The sequence below is a fragment of the Chanodichthys erythropterus genome, chromosome 21 (assembly GCF_024489055.1).
Source record: "Chanodichthys erythropterus isolate Z2021 chromosome 21, ASM2448905v1, whole genome shotgun sequence".
Classification (NCBI taxonomy): Eukaryota; Metazoa; Chordata; class Actinopteri; order Cypriniformes; family Xenocyprididae; genus Chanodichthys; species Chanodichthys erythropterus.
This window is the reverse complement of record NC_090241.1, coordinates 4,002,089-4,020,934: the sequence shown is the minus strand read 5'-3', so window position 1 is coordinate 4,020,934 and position 18,846 is coordinate 4,002,089. Positions and strand designations below refer to the sequence as shown.

The window sequence follows — 18,846 nt, the reverse complement described above, 5'->3', positions numbered from 1 at the left end:
GTAACATAGTGTACCTTTAACAGGATAAAAAAAAGATCAAATCTGATTTTTGGCAACATGCAAGATCAACTAATAATGAGAAATAACATTCAGAAACAATTCTACTCAAATTTATTTGCTCTCAGATGTAAGATCTCCCATTGCAGTTTCCTTCAATGAAATTATACAAGTACATTATTTTTAACTGAAACAAAATGCAAAGTTGCATAAAATAAACAGATGAAAGCAGCTGTGAATGGTGCTGTGTACATTCTTTTTCTTACAAAGACAGTGATACATTAACCTCTCAACATATGGTTCCAAACACAATTTCTCTAAAACAGAAAGTGACACTTCAAACTGTTAAACTGCACTCAAAGACAGAAACATGTGCTCCAGTACATTTGGAGTGATATCTTGTGAGAAATTCTCCACCTACACAAACTATTCAGATTAACAAACAAGTCTATGGTTAAAATATACAACATACATTCTAGAACAACCCGAGATTGCACTCGGAGACAGTTTAGTGCAAGCATTAACTTGATTTCTTTAATGCAACAGAAAACCGACTGGTCATAGTTTCAGATAAACTCACTTCCGATGAGTCCAAATATGATAATCAGAGATAAAATGAAATGTGTATGTTTTCAAGAGAATGATATTTACGTAATTCTGTGCTAAAGGTGACATACAAAATAAAAAAACATGTTCACAAACACACATTCCAGTGTTTTGCATCACAGTGTGAATGTGAAGAACATTTGGGAGAAGTTAGAGTGTTTTAGCATTTTGTCAATGAAAACAAGATTGCATCACCTATTACGAAATGTGACCTTCTCATTCTTACCAAACTAATGGCACAGCACACCACTTGCATATGTAGTTTACAGTAACACTTTTTTATATTATATTAATAAATAATTTCATTCATTTATCATTTAGGGTTAAACTAATCCAGTGAACATGACTTCAAAAATATTTTTTTTTTGTGATTTATGCTTCACAGACTTTGGGTATCAGTCTTGATTAAAAATACAGTCTATAATAGATGTTATAAATCTTTAACCCTGTTTCTGGACATTAAAAACTCCCCTATTGTACAAAGCGAACAGATATTTAGCATACACACACTTGTTTAGGTTTTTTGGTCCTATGCAAACCAAACCAGCCCTCCACTTAAGAGATGGGCAAACCTTCATGTCCCTTTAAACATGTGCACTTCATAAAGTAACAGATACTTTATTCTCATGTAACAACACTTTAGTGATATAGCGATGAAGAACATTTTACCCTAATGTACAAACAGTACAGTAAATTCACACACTCACACACACAATGATAGAAAGGAGGAAAGAGACACATTCCCATATCTCAGAAACCTTCCAGTGTGGAATATGGATTCAGATTTCTGGATGCTTCCTTGGCTCAGGTTGAATCATTCCAGGAGAGGTAGTGTTCCATCTCCAAATAAAGGCTTGGGATATGCACTTCTTTCCGTCATTCTAACGGACAAAGAATGTTTGGGAGGAGATTTGGCTCCATACAATCCTTCACTGAGAGAGGTAAGAGGCAGCGTTATGACATGCACAATTTCCCTTTCGCAAAACAAGATCACATCCGAAACATGAGCGGCGTATGAATGGACACATAAATGATCTAATATTAAAAAAACATTAAAAATTGCAAATACAATACAATGATTAGAACAGGGGTGTCCAAACTAGGGCCCGCGGGCCAAATGCGGCCCGGCGATGAATTTCAAACGGCCCGCAGCTTGTCTATTAAAATATATTATATGTGGCCCGCCATGCATAATTTATAAAATCGTGCAGTTTCACAATGCCAACACAAGTGCTAGATTTTAGGCCAGGGAAAGCACCAAAAGCGGAACGAAACAGCGCTCAAGAGCTCACACATGTGTTTACTTGCTGAGTGTCTCGATCACACGACCACTAAACAGTCAGCGAGAAGTGTTCAAGTTCAGTGTAGAGGTATCAGGTACAAGCTGCAAATCTCTCTGTGATCTAATTCAGTTTAAAGCCAGTTGAAACTAGCTGACTTTATCAACAACACTAACACTAGCAAATTAGGGGAAACATTGACCCGATCCAGTTAGAATATTTTTCAACCAACAATTCAATAACATTTATCATGGATTTACTGTGGTAACACTAACTGTAACCGTGGTATTTTGTCAGAAATGTAGGTTAATATCTCATTTTATTTCATTTTTAATGTAAACATGTATTAAATGAGTAATAAAGGCCAAATTGCAGACTATTTTTTGTCATAAACTTGCAGTTTTGTGCATTCGTATTTATATTAAATGTGCTTATATATATATATATATATATAATCAGTGTTGTAGTCGAGTCACCAACTGTTGAGTCCGAGTCAAGTCTCGAGTCCCAGTGTTCGAGTCCGAGTCCAAGTCCGAGTCCCCATAGAACAGTCCGAGTCGAGTCCAAGTCGAGTCACCATTACCAGAGTTCGAATCAGAGTCGAGTCTCGAGTCCCCGGCGTTCGAGTCCGAGTCGAGTCACGAGTTTAAAATTAAATTTAAAAATACTTAAAATGTAAAAATCAATACGATATGAGAGAGTGTGTGAGTGAGAGAGAGAGAGAGCGCTTATGAGTGAGTGACCGCGTGATTTAGCGTGGATGCGTTTGTATGTGTTCAAGTGAATGTGTGTGTGTGACGGCACGCGACTGGTCAGAAAGCAACGTGTAACGTTAGTCTGACATGTTTCTTGACCACTACACCACAGGATTTTAGGAGTCAAAATTGCGTCATCCATATGACAGTAACTATCGCAACAGACAAAAAAAATCATGTAATCCGATCTGCACAGTGACTGTAAGTTATCAACAGACAAAAAAATAGTGTAATCTGAACCAGACATTAGACATCGTCGACGTCTGATGCCAAATTGTCAAACATCGCCCAACCCTAGCTTCTTCTGTTTATTATCATATATGCATTAGTCAATAATAGTTTTTTTAAAAGCTAACGTTAGCCAATGGAAAGCATTTTACTTACTTTTCTGGGTGCATCCGTGACAGGTGTCTGTTAAAGTTTGAAATTGTCCCAGTCTTTTCCTCAATTTTCCAAATTTGAACATTTAGCCCGCGAATCATGCACGAGCGTAAAGTGAGTGACGTCAGTGAGTGTGTTGCCAAGAGAGCGAGCGGTAGCAGTGTCTCTGAGGGGAAAAAAAAGATCCCGGCCAGTCTTGGGCACGAAACCTTATATAATATTATATATAAACTTAAATAATGCTCAAGTCCGATTTTATATATCCTCGAGTCCGAGTCCAAGTACAAGTCATCAGTCCTCGAGTCCAAGTCAAGTCACGAGTCCAGAGAATGGAGTCTCGAGTCGGACTCGAGTCCAAAGAATAGTGACTCGAGTACTCCATCACTGAGATATTATATATATATATATATATATATATATATATATATATATATATATATATATATATATATATATATATATATATATATATATATATATATATATATATATATATATATATTTATTTATTTAATTATTTATTTTCTTTTTTTTTTTTTTTTTTACTTTTTACCATGTAGTGAGGTACCATGTGTGGTTTTACCTGTGGTGATCTAATAAGAGTACTTTTTAATTTAAAAAAGAATAGAGTTCTAAAGTTCTAATTCAGTAATATTTAAATTTCACGCTTTAAAAACAAGGTTGTTAAAAGTTTTACAGACATTTTTTTGTGTATTCAAATATGCTTTTTCTGGTGTTCTTTTTATTTTTGAACTAAAATTCCTTTTGAAGTTTTTTGAAAGTATGAATAAAATATGTCAAGGTAATACAACTGTCATGATACCACAATAAAGAAAAAAAAACGCAGTTTAGAAAAAATTATTTAAAAAATGATTCAAAATTTTTCATTTTATTTTACTTTTACTTTATTTTTAATTCTTTTAGTTTTTTTAATATTTCTATTTAGCTTTATTGTTTATTTCAGTAATAATTTTAGTCAATTTAGTACTTAAAAGCATTTATTTTATGAAGTTGCCAAGGCAATATATTTTAATTTTCTATTCTGTACTTTGTTTTTCATCTAATAATTGTATTTTATTTGAATTAACAAAAACTAGTTTTAGTTAACAATAACTACACCAAAATCAGCATGAATAGACAGAGTACATTTCTATAAACCTGGAACCTGTTTGTTAATGATTAATATATACACACCAACACACTTCAGGCATTGAGGAACTCCTGATCACTGCGTCCAATAGCGTCTGGGTTAGACAGAGGGTCAAGATCTGCAAAGAGGTTAAACCAGGCGGACATGTCCCTGGAACTTCCTTTAGGTGCTAAAAGACAGAGAGAGACAAATCACTACCGAAACAGTAAAAACTGTCCATCTATAGTTCATGAAAATTCATAAAACTCTCACCACTGGCCGAAGAGTTTGGAGCATTCTTAGTAGGCTGAGATTGTCCTCCACTAGAAGGTGGTTGGAGGGGTGGAGCTTGAAACATCGGTGGAGTCGCCCATCCTGAATAACAGAAAGAGAATGAATACGAGTGACATCACGCTGACTGCACTGCATACTAGTAGCACAACAAAACTGAACTGTTCATTCCTCCAGCCACTAGAGGGCAAACTAAATGATTTGTCAAACCTGTGGTGCTGAGGCTATGGTCCAGGAGCTGTGATGGCAGGAAGCCAGAGGGTGTGTCTGCCGTTTCTGCTTGAAGTGAAGCGGCAGCAACAGGAGCAGGAGGGGCCTCAAAACAGCCGAAAGCATCCTGCCACGCCTTACTGAACTCACTAGCGCCACCCGCAGCCCCAGGACTCAGCAGATCCTGCAGGAATGCCAGTTCACCTCGCTCTCCCTCCTCTTCTTTCCCTTCGACAGAATGTAAAGCCTCGGACAGCAGATCTCTGCCTACCATAATAAAAAGAAGATAATGAGGCTTTTAAACTGCAAAAACTGAATTTCTTCCTCAATGCTTCTGTCATGTTTTCCAGTACAAATATCTTAACATTCATAACCCTATAAAGCCTAAGGTATCATTTTTGGTACACAAATTTATACAGCTTCAAAATGATCAACACTTTGCTGAAATACCTGTTGTACACAATCTACTACATGTCGTCTTATTGATAGTTTATTCTTTTTTAGCAAATGAAAGGCCTTTTAGTATAATTCTAAAATTGTCCCCTTCACTTGTCTTTTTGCAGTGAAATCTATAAAGCAAATGTAAGAATAACTTTTATATTGTTTGTAATATTAAAGGATGACGACTAACTAGACTGAAGCAAATTAGGTTTACTTGATTATGCATATATAATTTTTTTAAGAAAAAAAGTTTTCATATTAAAATGTAAGTATAAAATATGATAAACCATGCCTTTGAGGAACATTTATTTGTACTTCTCTCAATTATGATTGTATAGGAATGGGATTCATCTTACTTTTTGGCCAAATAAGTATTAGCAACTGCACCAAATTGCATATTTTAAGATTGGGCCTCTGAATAAAACTGAATTACCTTATCACATATGAACTCCATATTCTCCTATATCATACTATATGACCTATAAAATCCTGATCAAATATGATAGATAACAAAACATATATGCAAATTATTATTAAATATATATTTTGTACAAATGTCAGGCTTTACAGGGTTAAATCAAGAAACATTTACTTGAGAATCAAAGAGCACAGCATAGTATATTTTATATATATATATATATATATATATATATATATATATATATATATATATATATATATATATATATATATATATATATATATATATATATATATATATATATATATATATATATATACACAAATACATACATACATACATACATACATACATACACTGTTATAAAATGTTTTAGAATGTTTAGATATTTGTACTGTAAGATACGGAAGAGGATTAGGGCCAAGCAATAATAAAAACATAAAACCATCTCGAGATTAAAGTTGTTAAATTTTGAGAAAAAAGTCGAGATAAAATGTTGAGAATAAACTCGTTAAATTACGAGAAAAAAGCCGTTAAATTACGAGAACAAATTCGTTAAATTAAGAAATTTGTTCTCATAATTTAACGACTTTTTTCTCGTAATTTAATGACTGTATTCTCATAATTTAATAGTTTTTTCTCAACATTTTATCTCGACTTTTTTCTCAAAATTTAACATTTTTCTCATAATTTAACGAATTTGTTCTCCTAATTTAAAAAAAATTATCTCGAAATTTAATGACTTTATTCTCAACATTTTATCTCGACTTTTTTCTTGAAATTTAACAACTTTAATCTCGAGATGGTTTTATTTTATTATTATTGCTTGACCCTAATCCTCTTCCGTAGTAAGACAAGACAAAAATACTGAGGGAAAAAATTAAAAGAAGCAAAAAAAAACAAAGAGAAGCTTCAAGAAACACATGGTTGCATAATTTAAACATAAGAGCATAAATATTAACAGAAATATTAGTTCATCAGCAACAATAGGCAATCCTCCAAGAATGCACAGAAATCACACAGACCATGGGAAAAAAATGGGAAAAATAAAGCACCTTGAAGAAAGTGCAGTTTTTAGAAATGCTTTTACAAGTTTGAAGAAAAGAAAGTGCACTCTTGTGTTAATGGAGAAGAGTGTTTACAGATCAGGAGAGAGTCTGAAAAAGCTGTAAGCATAAAAAGTTTCTGACTATTTCTTATAGACTTCTAGATCAGGGTGTTAAAGCACATCTGAAAGAGGTTTAAGATTGGAGAACAGGCCCTTGGTATTGGAGAGATGCACAGTCAGGCTTTTATACCTATTTCAGGTCGTAGGCCGCTGGGTAATGCATCTTGCTTTTCCTCATATGAGGCACCTATGTCCCACTGAATAGCAGACGGCCTCAACAGTTGAGGCTGCATAGCGGACATAGATGGGTGTAGGGAGGGGGTCAAGGTTGGAGTAAGAGAAGGGACTGAGCCAGGCTCAGGGGTCATTAACAGAAGGTCGTCGTCTGTGCTAGATCCACCAGTGGGGCCTAACAGTTCATTCAAGGCTGCTGTACAGGAGCGGAGATACAAACAGACATACTGTAAATAAAAGCTGCCAAACACACTAGGAGCTGCACAGACTATATAAAAGTTGATTCTACCACTATGATGCTTCAAGTCTGTGTCAACTAGTCATGGATCATATGACTTCAGTTGCTGCTGCTTCATTGTGACAGTTAGGGCTGGGCGGCATGACAATATAATAATACAAAATGTCAACCAACTGAGATATATTGCAATATATAATGTTATCCACGTAGCTTTCAATGGGCAGTACTGCTTAAAGTTACTGCCATGTTAGGGCAATAAAGACTGGCGAAAACTGCAGTGCATTGACAGTGTTTTATCTTACATTTGATTCATTTATCCAGTTTGTACTTCTGTTAGACCCACCTGAAAAACTAAGAACTGTTCATTTCATTTGTTTCTTCTTTGTTCTATTGTGTCCTATTGCTTGTAATTAGCATCCTTGTTCTTATTTTATTACTGTCTGTTTACCTGTCTTCTCTAAGCTACCTGTCTTCGCTTTTCTATGACTTCTTACTTATAATACTTAGGCTAGTATTGTAGTATTGCTTCTATGTTCAGTTAAACTGCTAACAGTGATTGTAAATTAATTGCCTAAATTATTACATTATTTGCTAATTGCTTTCTTTAAATTGTGATGTTGACATGCATTCTCTGAAAAGCTGCTTTGAAACGATATGTATTGTGAAAAGTGCTATACAAATAAATGTGAATTGAATTGAATTATTGTGTAAAATGAATAATTGTGAAATTTTAATGTTTTCTAAAATTGGCATAGTAAAAATAACTATATTGTTGGTCTTATTATCCACCCCTAGCAAGCAGTATGAATTGGGCAATTGAGATATGTGAGCATTCGTTTCTCACGCACATCAGCTTCACAAGACACTTGTTGTCAAAAGTACCGACTTCAGTACCAAGTTGGAATTAAAATTTGAAAAATGTGACGATACCAGCATTTTCCCCTAGAATTTTGAGCACTGTTGAGCGGATTCTTAAACACCTCTGATTGGTCATTGTGTTCACATGCTCAACAGATATGTCTGTGATTGGCTACAATGATCAACGCTTCAAAAACATGTTGTAAATAGACATCTTTGACACTCTTAACCGAGTGCTTACGCAGATGCACACGGGAGTGTTTGAAAGCAAGCGACTATCAAACGCTCCCATGCATTGTAGCCAATCACAGACATATCTGTTGAGCGCGTGAACACAATGGCCAATCAGGGGTGTTTAAGAATCCACTCAACAGTGCTCAAAATGCTAGGAAGAAATTCTGGTATCGTCACATTTTTAAAATTTCAGTACCAACTTGGTACCGTAATTTTGACACTAATACATGAGGTAAAAAGTGACTATTTACATCCACAAGAATACTTTGATATGAATCAGAATATCACCATATGTGCATTAAGCAGATTAAGCCAATATTCTGGTTTCTAGAAATCAGAAGAAGTCAGCTGGTTTATGCCAATATTAATCAGAATCTGCCATAACTGAACATTCATTCATATCTGTGCATGTCCAAACAACAACTCTGGGTGATATTAGATACAGACTGTTTCCAATTCATTGCATTCTTGTGCGCAAATGTAAGGACTTAAATAAGAAATAATAAGTAAATTAAATTACTGTTCAAAATTACTAAAACATCATTGTCTACTCTTCTGGATGCCTAGACATTTAGTAACAATGAGTTGCATGCAAAGCCTAGTACGCAAATACACATATACACACACACACAACTTACCAGAGTCCAGACTGGCACACAATGAACTGTCAGACCCTCTACTCAGTCCATCTACTGCATGAGTAGAAACTGGTAAAGATAAAAAGAAAGAGCATCTAAGAAGCTTGAACCCTTCAGTGTTTTCCCAGAATGTGCTTTAAAAGCTGTAAAACATACCAGTTTCGGATGATTCACCCAGCTGTTCATCTTCAAGTGAAACAAGACTGAAACATAAACATACAAACACCAAATTAAATTGATAGACGCCACTGATGCATGACTAATGGATGCATAATTTCTAAGATGGGAAGCAATGATTCACATTACTATGACATGCTCATACTATCAGGTAAGAATTACAACCGTAAATTAAATCAAATTGACAAATTAAAGTGAGTCACACCGATATTCCTAGGAAGCAAGTGTTGGACTAATGGTTGTCACAATATCGTACTACAGCATGTCTAACACAGACGGCACAGAAATAAATACACCATCTCATCTGCTACTGCCAAAACAGGAAATGACAGTGGAACTTTAAGCAGTGTTTCCTGTTCACAGAGGCAGCAGGGGGTTCTAACAGAATTACAATGTTCCACTCACAGATCAGTAACCAGAGCCTTCAAATAGGCCTCTCGCCTGAAGAGACCCGATCTGAGGAAATCGGAGGGATGCAGGGAATGAGGAAAGAGAGTGAATGAGAGATCTGAGAATGAGAAGCAAGCGAGCCGCCGCCAAGGGGAAGACATGTTTTGTTGATGAAAAAGATGAAAAAGAAAACTGGGACTGCTAGATGTGTCTACGTGAGATTCACTGACCGTGAGATGTATACTGCACACAATATAATGTAAAGAATAGGGGTGTGACGAGACGAGACAACACAAGGTTGAGTTCATGAGAACGAGACAAGATTTTTATAGTATTTTTAAGATCCTCAATGATGAAATACATGACTAGAAAAATAGTCTGCAGGTGCATTTGAAATGATTTAACTAATCATCTTGCAATGAATGTCATTTCAGTTCTACTTTATGAGTATGAATTATCAAGATGAGACATTTGTCATAAGCTCTGTTGTGCAACAAATCTTCTGCCATGGTCTTGCCTTACTCTCATCACATGAACAGTGAACTCTGATTCCTGCTGCACTACGTACGACTCTGCAGCTTGTGTTGGTTGAGCTGGATGGAATTGAAGCGACTGTTATCCAACAGAATTAAATGGTTTTTATTTTTATAAAAAGCAAAATGACAGTGGATGTGTAATACAAATGTAGCACGAGATCTCGTCACACCCCAAGTAAAGAACAAACTGAAAATCAGCAGAATGGCTAGTTAATGGCTAAAAATGCTGCAAAATGGACCATTTCAAACTGAGTTCTCACTTGTCTGAATGTGTCTTCTTCTCATCATCTTTGCCGTCCTCTGCATGTGAAGAGACAATCTGGTCCAGTGGGTCCCTCAGTTCCTGTGATGAGACATATAGTAAAATGAGGGCTTAGATCACATCACAACAGTTTATTTTCTGGCATTTATGCATGGATACCCACTTTGAGGGTAGTGAATTGGTAGGGTACATATCCTTTGAAGGCCTCATGGATGCCAGACATCACATGTGCAGTCTTCTCCCAGTACTGCAGGAGCGTTGTCTATGGAAAAAAACAATATAAGATGAAAAAGGTTACAAACATAAGCATGAAACAGTGTTAGTTAGGAAAAATAGGTGGAACAAGATAAATGATACCTGGTAAGTGCATAACGAATGTGAAAGCATGTTGCAGCGACTGGCTCCCAGCATGTCCACTTTCTGACAAACGTCATTCTTAAGCTTCTCGAAATGCACTTTTGTTCCTCTTACCTGGGCCTGAACCTGTTCACAAACACACACAAGTTGCAGAACATTTCAACCTCCATGTATATAGATGCAATCCCTCCCTCGCTCGCTTTGCATGGTCTGACCTTACGGAATTTCTCCAGTTGTTTGTAAGTATCTGGGTCTAGTTCCTGTGAGACGTCCTTCATCCAGAGCAGAGCTCCGCGATACTCGGTCCGGGCTTTTTCCATCCGGCTTACTGTCAGCAGGGTGTCGGCGATGGCTCTCCTCCGGAACGTCTCCACTTCCTGTTCCAATCGATGGAGAGGGGGACACAGAGCCAACCTGGGCATGACAGAAGACAAGAACAGAGGGAAATTGTTGTAACTGGCTTAATCACTGATTACAGATGTAGCATGCAAGGATAGAGAGATGTTACATTCAAGATTGTGGGTTTGTGTGACTTTAATGTGTAGAAAAAGTCTGCCAAAGTGACTTCATTGGATTAATTAATTCAAAATTAAACTTAAATGTTTAACAGTTTGAAAGTAAAAAGAAAAAAAGGCTGAGACCACTAGTCGAAATGTTTCTATGTCTGCATTATTTTCCAATTTAATAAATTAATATATTAAAAATTCACAATTTTGTATTAATTATGCTCACATTCTTATACTGACCACATTTATTTGATAAAAAATACAGTAAAATCATATAATGAATTTGACAATTATTATTTTAAATTGTAATAATATTTCATAACATTTTTACAATTCACTGTTTTCTATTTTGATATTTAAGCTGAATTCTCAGCATCATTACTCCAGCCTTCAGCATCAAGTGATCCTTCAGAAATCATTGTGATATGCTGATTCGGTGCTCTATATATATATATATATATATATAAAATACACTACTAGAGTCTAAATATTTCACTATTAGTGGAATACTTTTATTCAGCAAGGATGCATTCAATAAAAAGCTGTGCAGACGCTTTATTATTTATATAATATGCCCAATATTATTTGTTGACTTATTTGTGTTCATTCATATCACATTTCAAATAGCTAAAATAATGAAGAGCTGGTAGCCTGAATAAGTGCAACTCTAAAACTATGTTTTTTCAATATCATATAGGTGCGTTGCCTGATCTATTGTCTAACAAGGCACATTTCAGGTTCCTCTGTTTGATGACGAGTTGTTGGGTGACTAGTTTATTAGTCAACCATCATGACCCTTTCCCTAATTGTGATGTATTATAAATATTGACATATGCACATAATAACTACTAAAATATTATGAAATTGAGCACAATTAATTATTTTAAGCCCTAATTTGTTTATATTTGTGCCTACCTTTGCTTGGCCGAACAGCAGAGAGCTTTACTGGTGGCGTCCATCATATTGCCTGCTTTTGTTTTATCATGCTCTGCCTGGAAGCGCAGGAACAGCCCGAGCTCATTCTCCTCTTGAGAGAGGTCTGAATAGAGGGGGCAAAAACAGAGTTATTACCATAACATAGTATTAGAAAAGATATATGGCTTGATTTGATGTGCTATCAACTACGAGAACAACAAAAACACAGTCATAGAGTTTAGCTTATAATTGACATTTGACTGAACAGTAACAGTATACACATGGAAACTGAGAAAATGTATGCTACGCAATGGCTTTCAAAACAAGCTGAACAAGACTCTGTGTGTTTGTGGACACAAAGAGGGCGGAAGATCATGTTCCTCACTCACGTGTGATTCTTTGCTGGTATTTCTCGATCACTTTCAGGAGTTCTGTGCAAGTGCTCTGGACTGAACGGAAAAACTGAAGGAAACAGACATACATTATCATCAACAAATGCATTTTAAAAGTTCTTTATTTTAGTTTTTTATTACAAATGTTATTTTTTTAGTTTGTTGCTACACACCATAAAATTTCTGAGCCTTTCATTCTCTTCAGCATTTACATACTCAGACAGAACATTTGGTCACCCACACTAATGTCTCCAAAAACCCAGACAACACAATAGAACACAAGAAATAGCCTTTCCAGTTTCGCTGTCATGGCAACAAAGGATGTTAAGTCCCTGACAGTCTGAGAGTGCAGGAGAACGTGTATACTTGTGCTCTACCTGGAAGAAGAAATTCACAGAAATTACACAAATGACTCATTACGGTTGAGCTGCCTTTGTTCTAGGGAGAGTGGGGCTGCAGAAAATATCAGGTGAAACCACTACTCAAGTTCTAAGACCCTGAGAATAGTAGTAAGAAGAACACTACTGTTCATAAGTTTGGGGTAGGATTTTAAAAAAAAAAAATAAAAAAATAACACTTTTATTCAGCAAGGATGCATTAAATTGATCAAACGTTATAACAAAGACATTTATAATGTTACAAAAAATATATCTTTTAAATAAATGCTGTTCTTTTGTACATTCTACTCGTCAAAGCAAAAATATTAATCAGCACAACTGTTTTCAACGATGATAATAATAAGAATTGTAACTGGAGCACCAAATCTGCATATTAGAAAGATTTCTAAAGGATCATGTGACACTGAAGACTGAACTAAAAAAAAAAAAAAAAAAAAATCAGCTTTGCCATCAATGGAATAAATTAGAATTTAAAATAAATTAAAATACAATGCAGTTATTTTAAATTATAATATTATATTTTATTTTAAATTATAATATGTTTTAAAAAATATATTTTAAAATTGTATTTACTAAAGATATTTCATATTTCACAATATTATTTTTTTGCATTTATAATTTTTAATGTGTTTTGATTAAATACAGCCTTTTTGAGTATGACATCTCTCAAAAACTCTGAAAAATATTATTTATTTATTTATTTTTTAACGTCATATTAGCATCAAAAGCTATATTCATGCCAAACTCAAAAGTAATAAAATGTATATATATTATAATATACAATGATTTAACTAATTATATATATATATAAAACCAAAACAGCAATACCAATAATAATAGATATTGATCAAATTTGACATTCAATAAAAATTTGAATACTTTTCCAGGAGAAACCTTTTTTAAAGTATCCATTAATGTACTTAATGTACTTTCTGAATAAGAACATTGCCTAGTATCATTTAAAGCAGGACATTCCAATAAAATATGCTTCACAGTCAAGGAACACTTACAAAAATAAATAAATAAAAAATAAATAAAAAAAAAAAATCACATAAAGGTGGATTTTCCCCTTTCAATAAATATACATGAGTAAGTCTTGTGTGACCAATCCGACATCTTGTATATACAGTCTGGTCATTTCTGTTGTCAAAATAAAAACAATGGTTAGTTCTTTCATTTATATCTGGGTTCACTTCATATAATTTGTTATGGACACATTCATCCTATTCCATTTGCCACTTTTTGTAAACATACAAACTCAGAATTGTTTTAACATCAGATGTTGGTATTTGACATCCAGCTGTAGGGCTTCCTTAGCAGCTTTATCTGACAGTTCATTCCCAACCAGTCCCATATGGGCCGGTATCCAACAAAAAACAATATTAAAACCATGCAGTCCACTTTTCTAGTATACTGACAATTTTAGAATAAAAAATCTTACCAACCCCAAACTTTTGAAAGGAAGTGTAGGTGGTAATTTAGCAGAAGTCGTTATCCAAAGCAACTTGCAGTAAACTTATTACAGGGCACAATGATGATAGTTCATGGCTCACACCAGCAACCTTACGGATATCGGCCCTGAGCTCTGCCACCCTCAGAAACATTCATCTTCCAGCAGATCTTATTCAGAGAAAACCCCATATTTTATTCTCTTCCAGGTAAGTGACCAAAATTATTGTTAAAATCATGTGCATCAAATTAAATCGCATCTACCCAGACTAAGGTCCATGTGTACTGAAGAAGGTGTGACCCCTGCAGGTGAGGTCTGCGTTCAGGTTACTCTTTAACTCTGAGCACAGACAAACAGAACACCCTCAGGAATCAGGTCTGTACAACAGGCTCTCCTAAACAAACACTGTTATTGAAGTTTCCGATGTAAAATCCTGCCATTTCGCACCATAAAGGATGACACATTGTTTTAAAGTTAAGAGGAAATAGAGCTTTGTGAGTAAACAGGATAAAAGCCAATTCATATGGACATAATGGCAGCTGTGAACGTGGATACACCTGTTCATTAAGCAAGCAGCCGGGGGGCTTATGGTGGCCTGTCTGCTGCTCTCTCGCACAGCACAGCCATGAAACCATCTAATGACCAGTAAACCAGGATATGCTTAAGTTTAACAGCCCGAGGCAGGGCAAGATTAGACAAGCACACGTAAACAAACACTCACACACTTCCTCAAACTGTGAGTGGTGTATGGATTTTTATTAGGTCTTGATTAAAAGTAACAAGAGAGCTACTTTCTTTTATAAAAGCTAACTATTAATCAGCAGTGTTGGGGAAAGTTACTTTTAAAAGTAATGTTACAATATTACATTACTCCTTTTAAAAAGTAATCAATTATGTTATTTAGCTACTTTTTATGAAAAGTAATGTATGGAAGCTTGTTTCAGCCACTGAATAAAAAAATAAAAAAGGTAATTGACTTTTTCATCTCACAATTCTGACTTTCTCAGAATAGTGTGATATAAACTCACAACTCTGAGTTATAAAGTCAGAATTGCGAGATATAAAGTCAGAATAAAGTCAGAATTGCAAGATATAAAGTCAGAATTGCGAGATATAAAGTCAGAATTGTGAGTTATAAAGTCAGAATTGTGAGTTATAAAGTCAGAATAAAGTCAGAATTGCGAGTTATAAAGTAAGAATTGCGAGTTATAAAGTCAGAATTGCGAGTTATAAAGTCAGAATAAAGTCAGAAATGCGAGTTATAAAGTCAGAATAAAGTCAGAATTGCGAGTTATAAAGTCAGAATTGCGAGTTATAAAGTCAGAATTGCGAGTTATAAAGTCAGAATTGCGAGATATAAAGTCAGAATTGTGAGTTATAAAGTCAGAATAAAGTCAGAATTGCGAGATATAAAGTCAGAATAAAGTCAGAATTGCGAGATATAAAGTCAGAATTGCGAGATATAAAGTCAGAATTGTGAGTAATAAAGTCAGAATTGCGTTATAAAGTCAGAATAAAGTCAGAATTGCGAGTTATAAAGTCAGAATTGCGAGATATAAAGTCAGAATTGTGAGATATAAAGTCAGAATTGCGAGATATAAAGTCAGAATTGCGAGTTATAAAGTCAGAATTGCGAGTTATAAAGTCAGAATTGCGAGTTATAAAGTCAGAATTGCGAGTTATGAAGTCAGAATTGCGAGATATAAAGTCAGAATAAAGTCAGAATTGCGAGATATACAGTCAGAATAAAGTCAGAATTGCGAGATATAAAGTCAGAATTGCGAGTTATAAAGTCAGAATTGCGAGTTATAAAGTCAGAATAAAGTCAGAATTGCGAGTTATAAAGTCAGAATTGCGAGATATAAAGTCAGAATTGCAAGATATAAAGTCAGAATTGCGAGATATAAAATCAGAATTGCAAGATATAAAGTCAGAATTGCGAGTTATAAAGTCAGAATTGCGAGTTATAAAGTCAGAATAAAGTCAGAATTGCGAGTTATAAAGTCAGAATTAGGGCTGGGCGATGTATCGAATGCTTTTGTCACGCGCATTTCTTCAGTAAAGCCGGTTCCCTGATTGCCGCTAAATCGCCATCACCTGCTTTCAAATGAAGCGGCATTTAATAGACAGAGCCGTAGTTCACTGATAAGACACGCAATATCGCGTTCAATATCGACGGCGATACATATCGATATTGAACGCGATATTGCGTGTCTTATCAGTGAACTACGGCTCTGTCTATTAAATGCCGCTTCATTTGAAAGCAGGTGATGGCGAAGTCAGAATTGTGAGTTATAAAGTCAGAATAGTGAGTTATAAAGTCAAAATTGTGAGATATAAAGTCAGAATTGCGAGATATAAAGTCAGAATTGTGAGTTATAAAGTCAGAATAGTGAGTTATAAAGTCAGAATTGTGAGTTATAAAGTCAGAATAGTGAGTTATAAAGTCAGAATTGCGAGATATAAAGTCAGAATTGTGAGTTATAAAGTCAGAATAAAGGCAGAATTGCGAGTTATAAAGTCAGAATAGTGAGTTATAAAGTCAGAATTGTGAGTTATAAAGTCAGAATAGTGAGTTATAAAGTCAGAATTGCGAGATATAAAGTCAGAATTGCGTTATAAAGTCAGAATAAAGTCAGAATTGCGAGTTATAAAGTCAGAATTGCGAGATATAAAGTCAGAATTGTGAGATATAAAGTCAGAATTGCATTACAAAGTCAGAATAAAGTCAGAATTGCGAGCTATATAAAGTCAGAATTGTGCGATATAAAGTCAGAATTGCATTACAAAGTCAGAATAAAGTCAGAATTGCGAGCTATATAAAGTCAGAATTGTGCGATATAAAGTCAAAATTGCGAGTTATAAAGTCGAAAAAAGAATCTTGTTGAGGTTGTGAAATATTATTACAATTTTAATCCATTTTAATATATTTTAAAATGTAATTTATTCTTGTGATGGCAATGCTAAATTTTCAGCATCATTACTCCAGTCTTTAGTGTCACATGACCCTTCTGAAATCATTCTAATATGCTGATTTTTCTGCTCAAGAAACATTTCTCAATATTATTAATGTTGAAAATTGTTGTGCTGAATAATATTTGTGAAAAATAAAATAAAAGAATAACATTTCAAAATATCTTTTAAAAATAACATTTATTTGAAATAGAAATCTTTTGTAATATTATAAATGTCTTTACTGTAACTTTTCATCAATTAATTGCATACTTTCTGAAAAGTATTAATTTCTTTAAAAAAAAAAAAAATCTTACTGACCTCATACTTTTGAACGGCAGTGTATCTTGAAAATTTTGGTAAAAAGGTGCAAAACTGGTCCTTTGAATGAAGAAGTTAATTTCTGACACTGCTGGGCATATGTTAAAGGCATAGAGCACCCAAAAAAAAAAATTTGCTGTTAATTTGAGAAGGGTCCGTCTGCATCCTGCAGTACTACAAACCACGCCACTTCAAACTGCACCTCCCACGAAAAAACAAGCATAGTCATCGACTACAACAATCTTTTGAAGTAAATTATTTTATGTAGATGTTTGTAAGATGAGTTTATGTTGCTTTTGAACCTTATTAAGTATGAAATAACTGATAGTAGTAAAACATAAAATAAATTATGCTGTCAAATTAATACAGACTCAAGCATACAGATACATAGGGAACACACACTGATTATGATTATGTAAAGAGTGAAAAGGAGAAGAAAAAGCAGTTGTGAGTGTGCATAAGACAGTCAAAAAAGAGACAGCGATCAGTCCATTTAGACTGGATGTCTACACACACACACACACATCAAGCACAGCTGATCAAAGTACAGCATCATCTAGAGCTCAATTCATCTCGTCTCTTCCCTGTCATCATGTGACAGTACTCAATTAACCTCCCTCCATCTCAGCCATTTTTCTGCCTTTGTGAGGCTCACACACATCAAATAATTTGCTTTCAAATGTTAAAATTCAGCATGAGTCATACACAGTCACTGAAAGAAAAACCCAGCCTAGTGACGTTAGTTTCACTTGTTGCTGACCGAGTCAGTGGGGTAATTTTTACTACATTTAAAAAGGTTCTCATACCTCTAACTTGGCATCAAGGTCCGCATCAGACGCCACCACATGCTCGTCTTCCTTCTTCCCGGTGGCCTTGATCAGAACCTGCTTGGTCTTCCAGAATTTCTTCTGCATGCGGGCCATGACCGAGCTGTCCTCCCCGAGAACGGATCTGCCGCTGAACATATCACTGGAGAACCTGAAAGAACGTGCAACATGTGTTTTTAAATATAGTATCTATGAAGAGGAGGGGTAACCTTCATTAGGTGAAATTAAGACACAAACCCATAGCTGTCCATCTTCTTGATTAGCGTGGCTTAGATCTGCAAACGGGATAAAAACACTCCTTTAAGCTTTGAGTCACACGAACTGCACCACTGTTCAAACATTTTGGGTCGGTAAGATTTTTTTAAAGAAATTAATGTGTTTATATGGCAAGAAAGTGTTAGTTCACCCAGAAATTAAAATTCTGACATTATTTACACACCCTCATGTCGTTCCACACCCGTAAGACCTTTGTTCATCTTCAGAACACAAGTTACGATATTTTTGATGAAATCCGAGAGGTATATGACTCGTTCATTGACAGC

At 34.9% G+C, this 18,846-nt stretch overlaps 1 protein-coding gene across 7 annotated transcripts in view; it reads right to left on the bottom strand.

Annotated features, from left to right (window-relative positions):
* The window catches only part of ical1 (islet cell autoantigen 1-like), a 73,343-nt gene continuing 54,497 nt past the window's right edge, over window positions 1-18,846 (bottom strand). For 4 of the 7 annotated variants that reach the window (XM_067373339.1, XM_067373336.1, XM_067373340.1 and 1 more), the window contains 15 exons: window positions 18,542-18,579; window positions 18,284-18,455; window positions 12,354-12,426; window positions 11,965-12,088; window positions 10,759-10,957; window positions 10,544-10,669; window positions 10,350-10,448; window positions 10,185-10,267; window positions 8,978-9,024; window positions 8,822-8,890; window positions 6,810-7,049; window positions 4,650-4,916; window positions 4,422-4,523; window positions 4,214-4,338; window positions 1-1,535 (listed from right to left, as the gene is read on the bottom strand). In XM_067373339.1, the coding sequence (XP_067229440.1) occupies window positions 4,223-4,338; window positions 4,422-4,523; window positions 4,650-4,916; window positions 6,810-7,049; window positions 8,822-8,890; window positions 8,978-9,024; window positions 10,185-10,267; window positions 10,350-10,448; window positions 10,544-10,669; window positions 10,759-10,957; window positions 11,965-12,088; window positions 12,354-12,426; window positions 18,284-18,455; window positions 18,542-18,555 (1,731 nt within the window). In that variant the 5' untranslated portion in view covers window positions 18,556-18,579 and the 3' untranslated portion in view covers window positions 1-1,535; window positions 4,214-4,222. Of the gene's footprint in view, window positions 1,536-4,213; window positions 4,339-4,421; window positions 4,524-4,649; window positions 4,917-6,809; window positions 7,050-8,821; window positions 8,891-8,977; window positions 9,025-10,184; window positions 10,268-10,349; window positions 10,449-10,543; window positions 10,670-10,758; window positions 10,958-11,964; window positions 12,089-12,353; window positions 12,427-12,529; window positions 13,093-18,283; window positions 18,456-18,541; window positions 18,580-18,846 lie in introns of those variants that run through there. The other 3 variants (XM_067373337.1, XM_067373342.1, XM_067373341.1) reach the window with 3 other exon arrangements.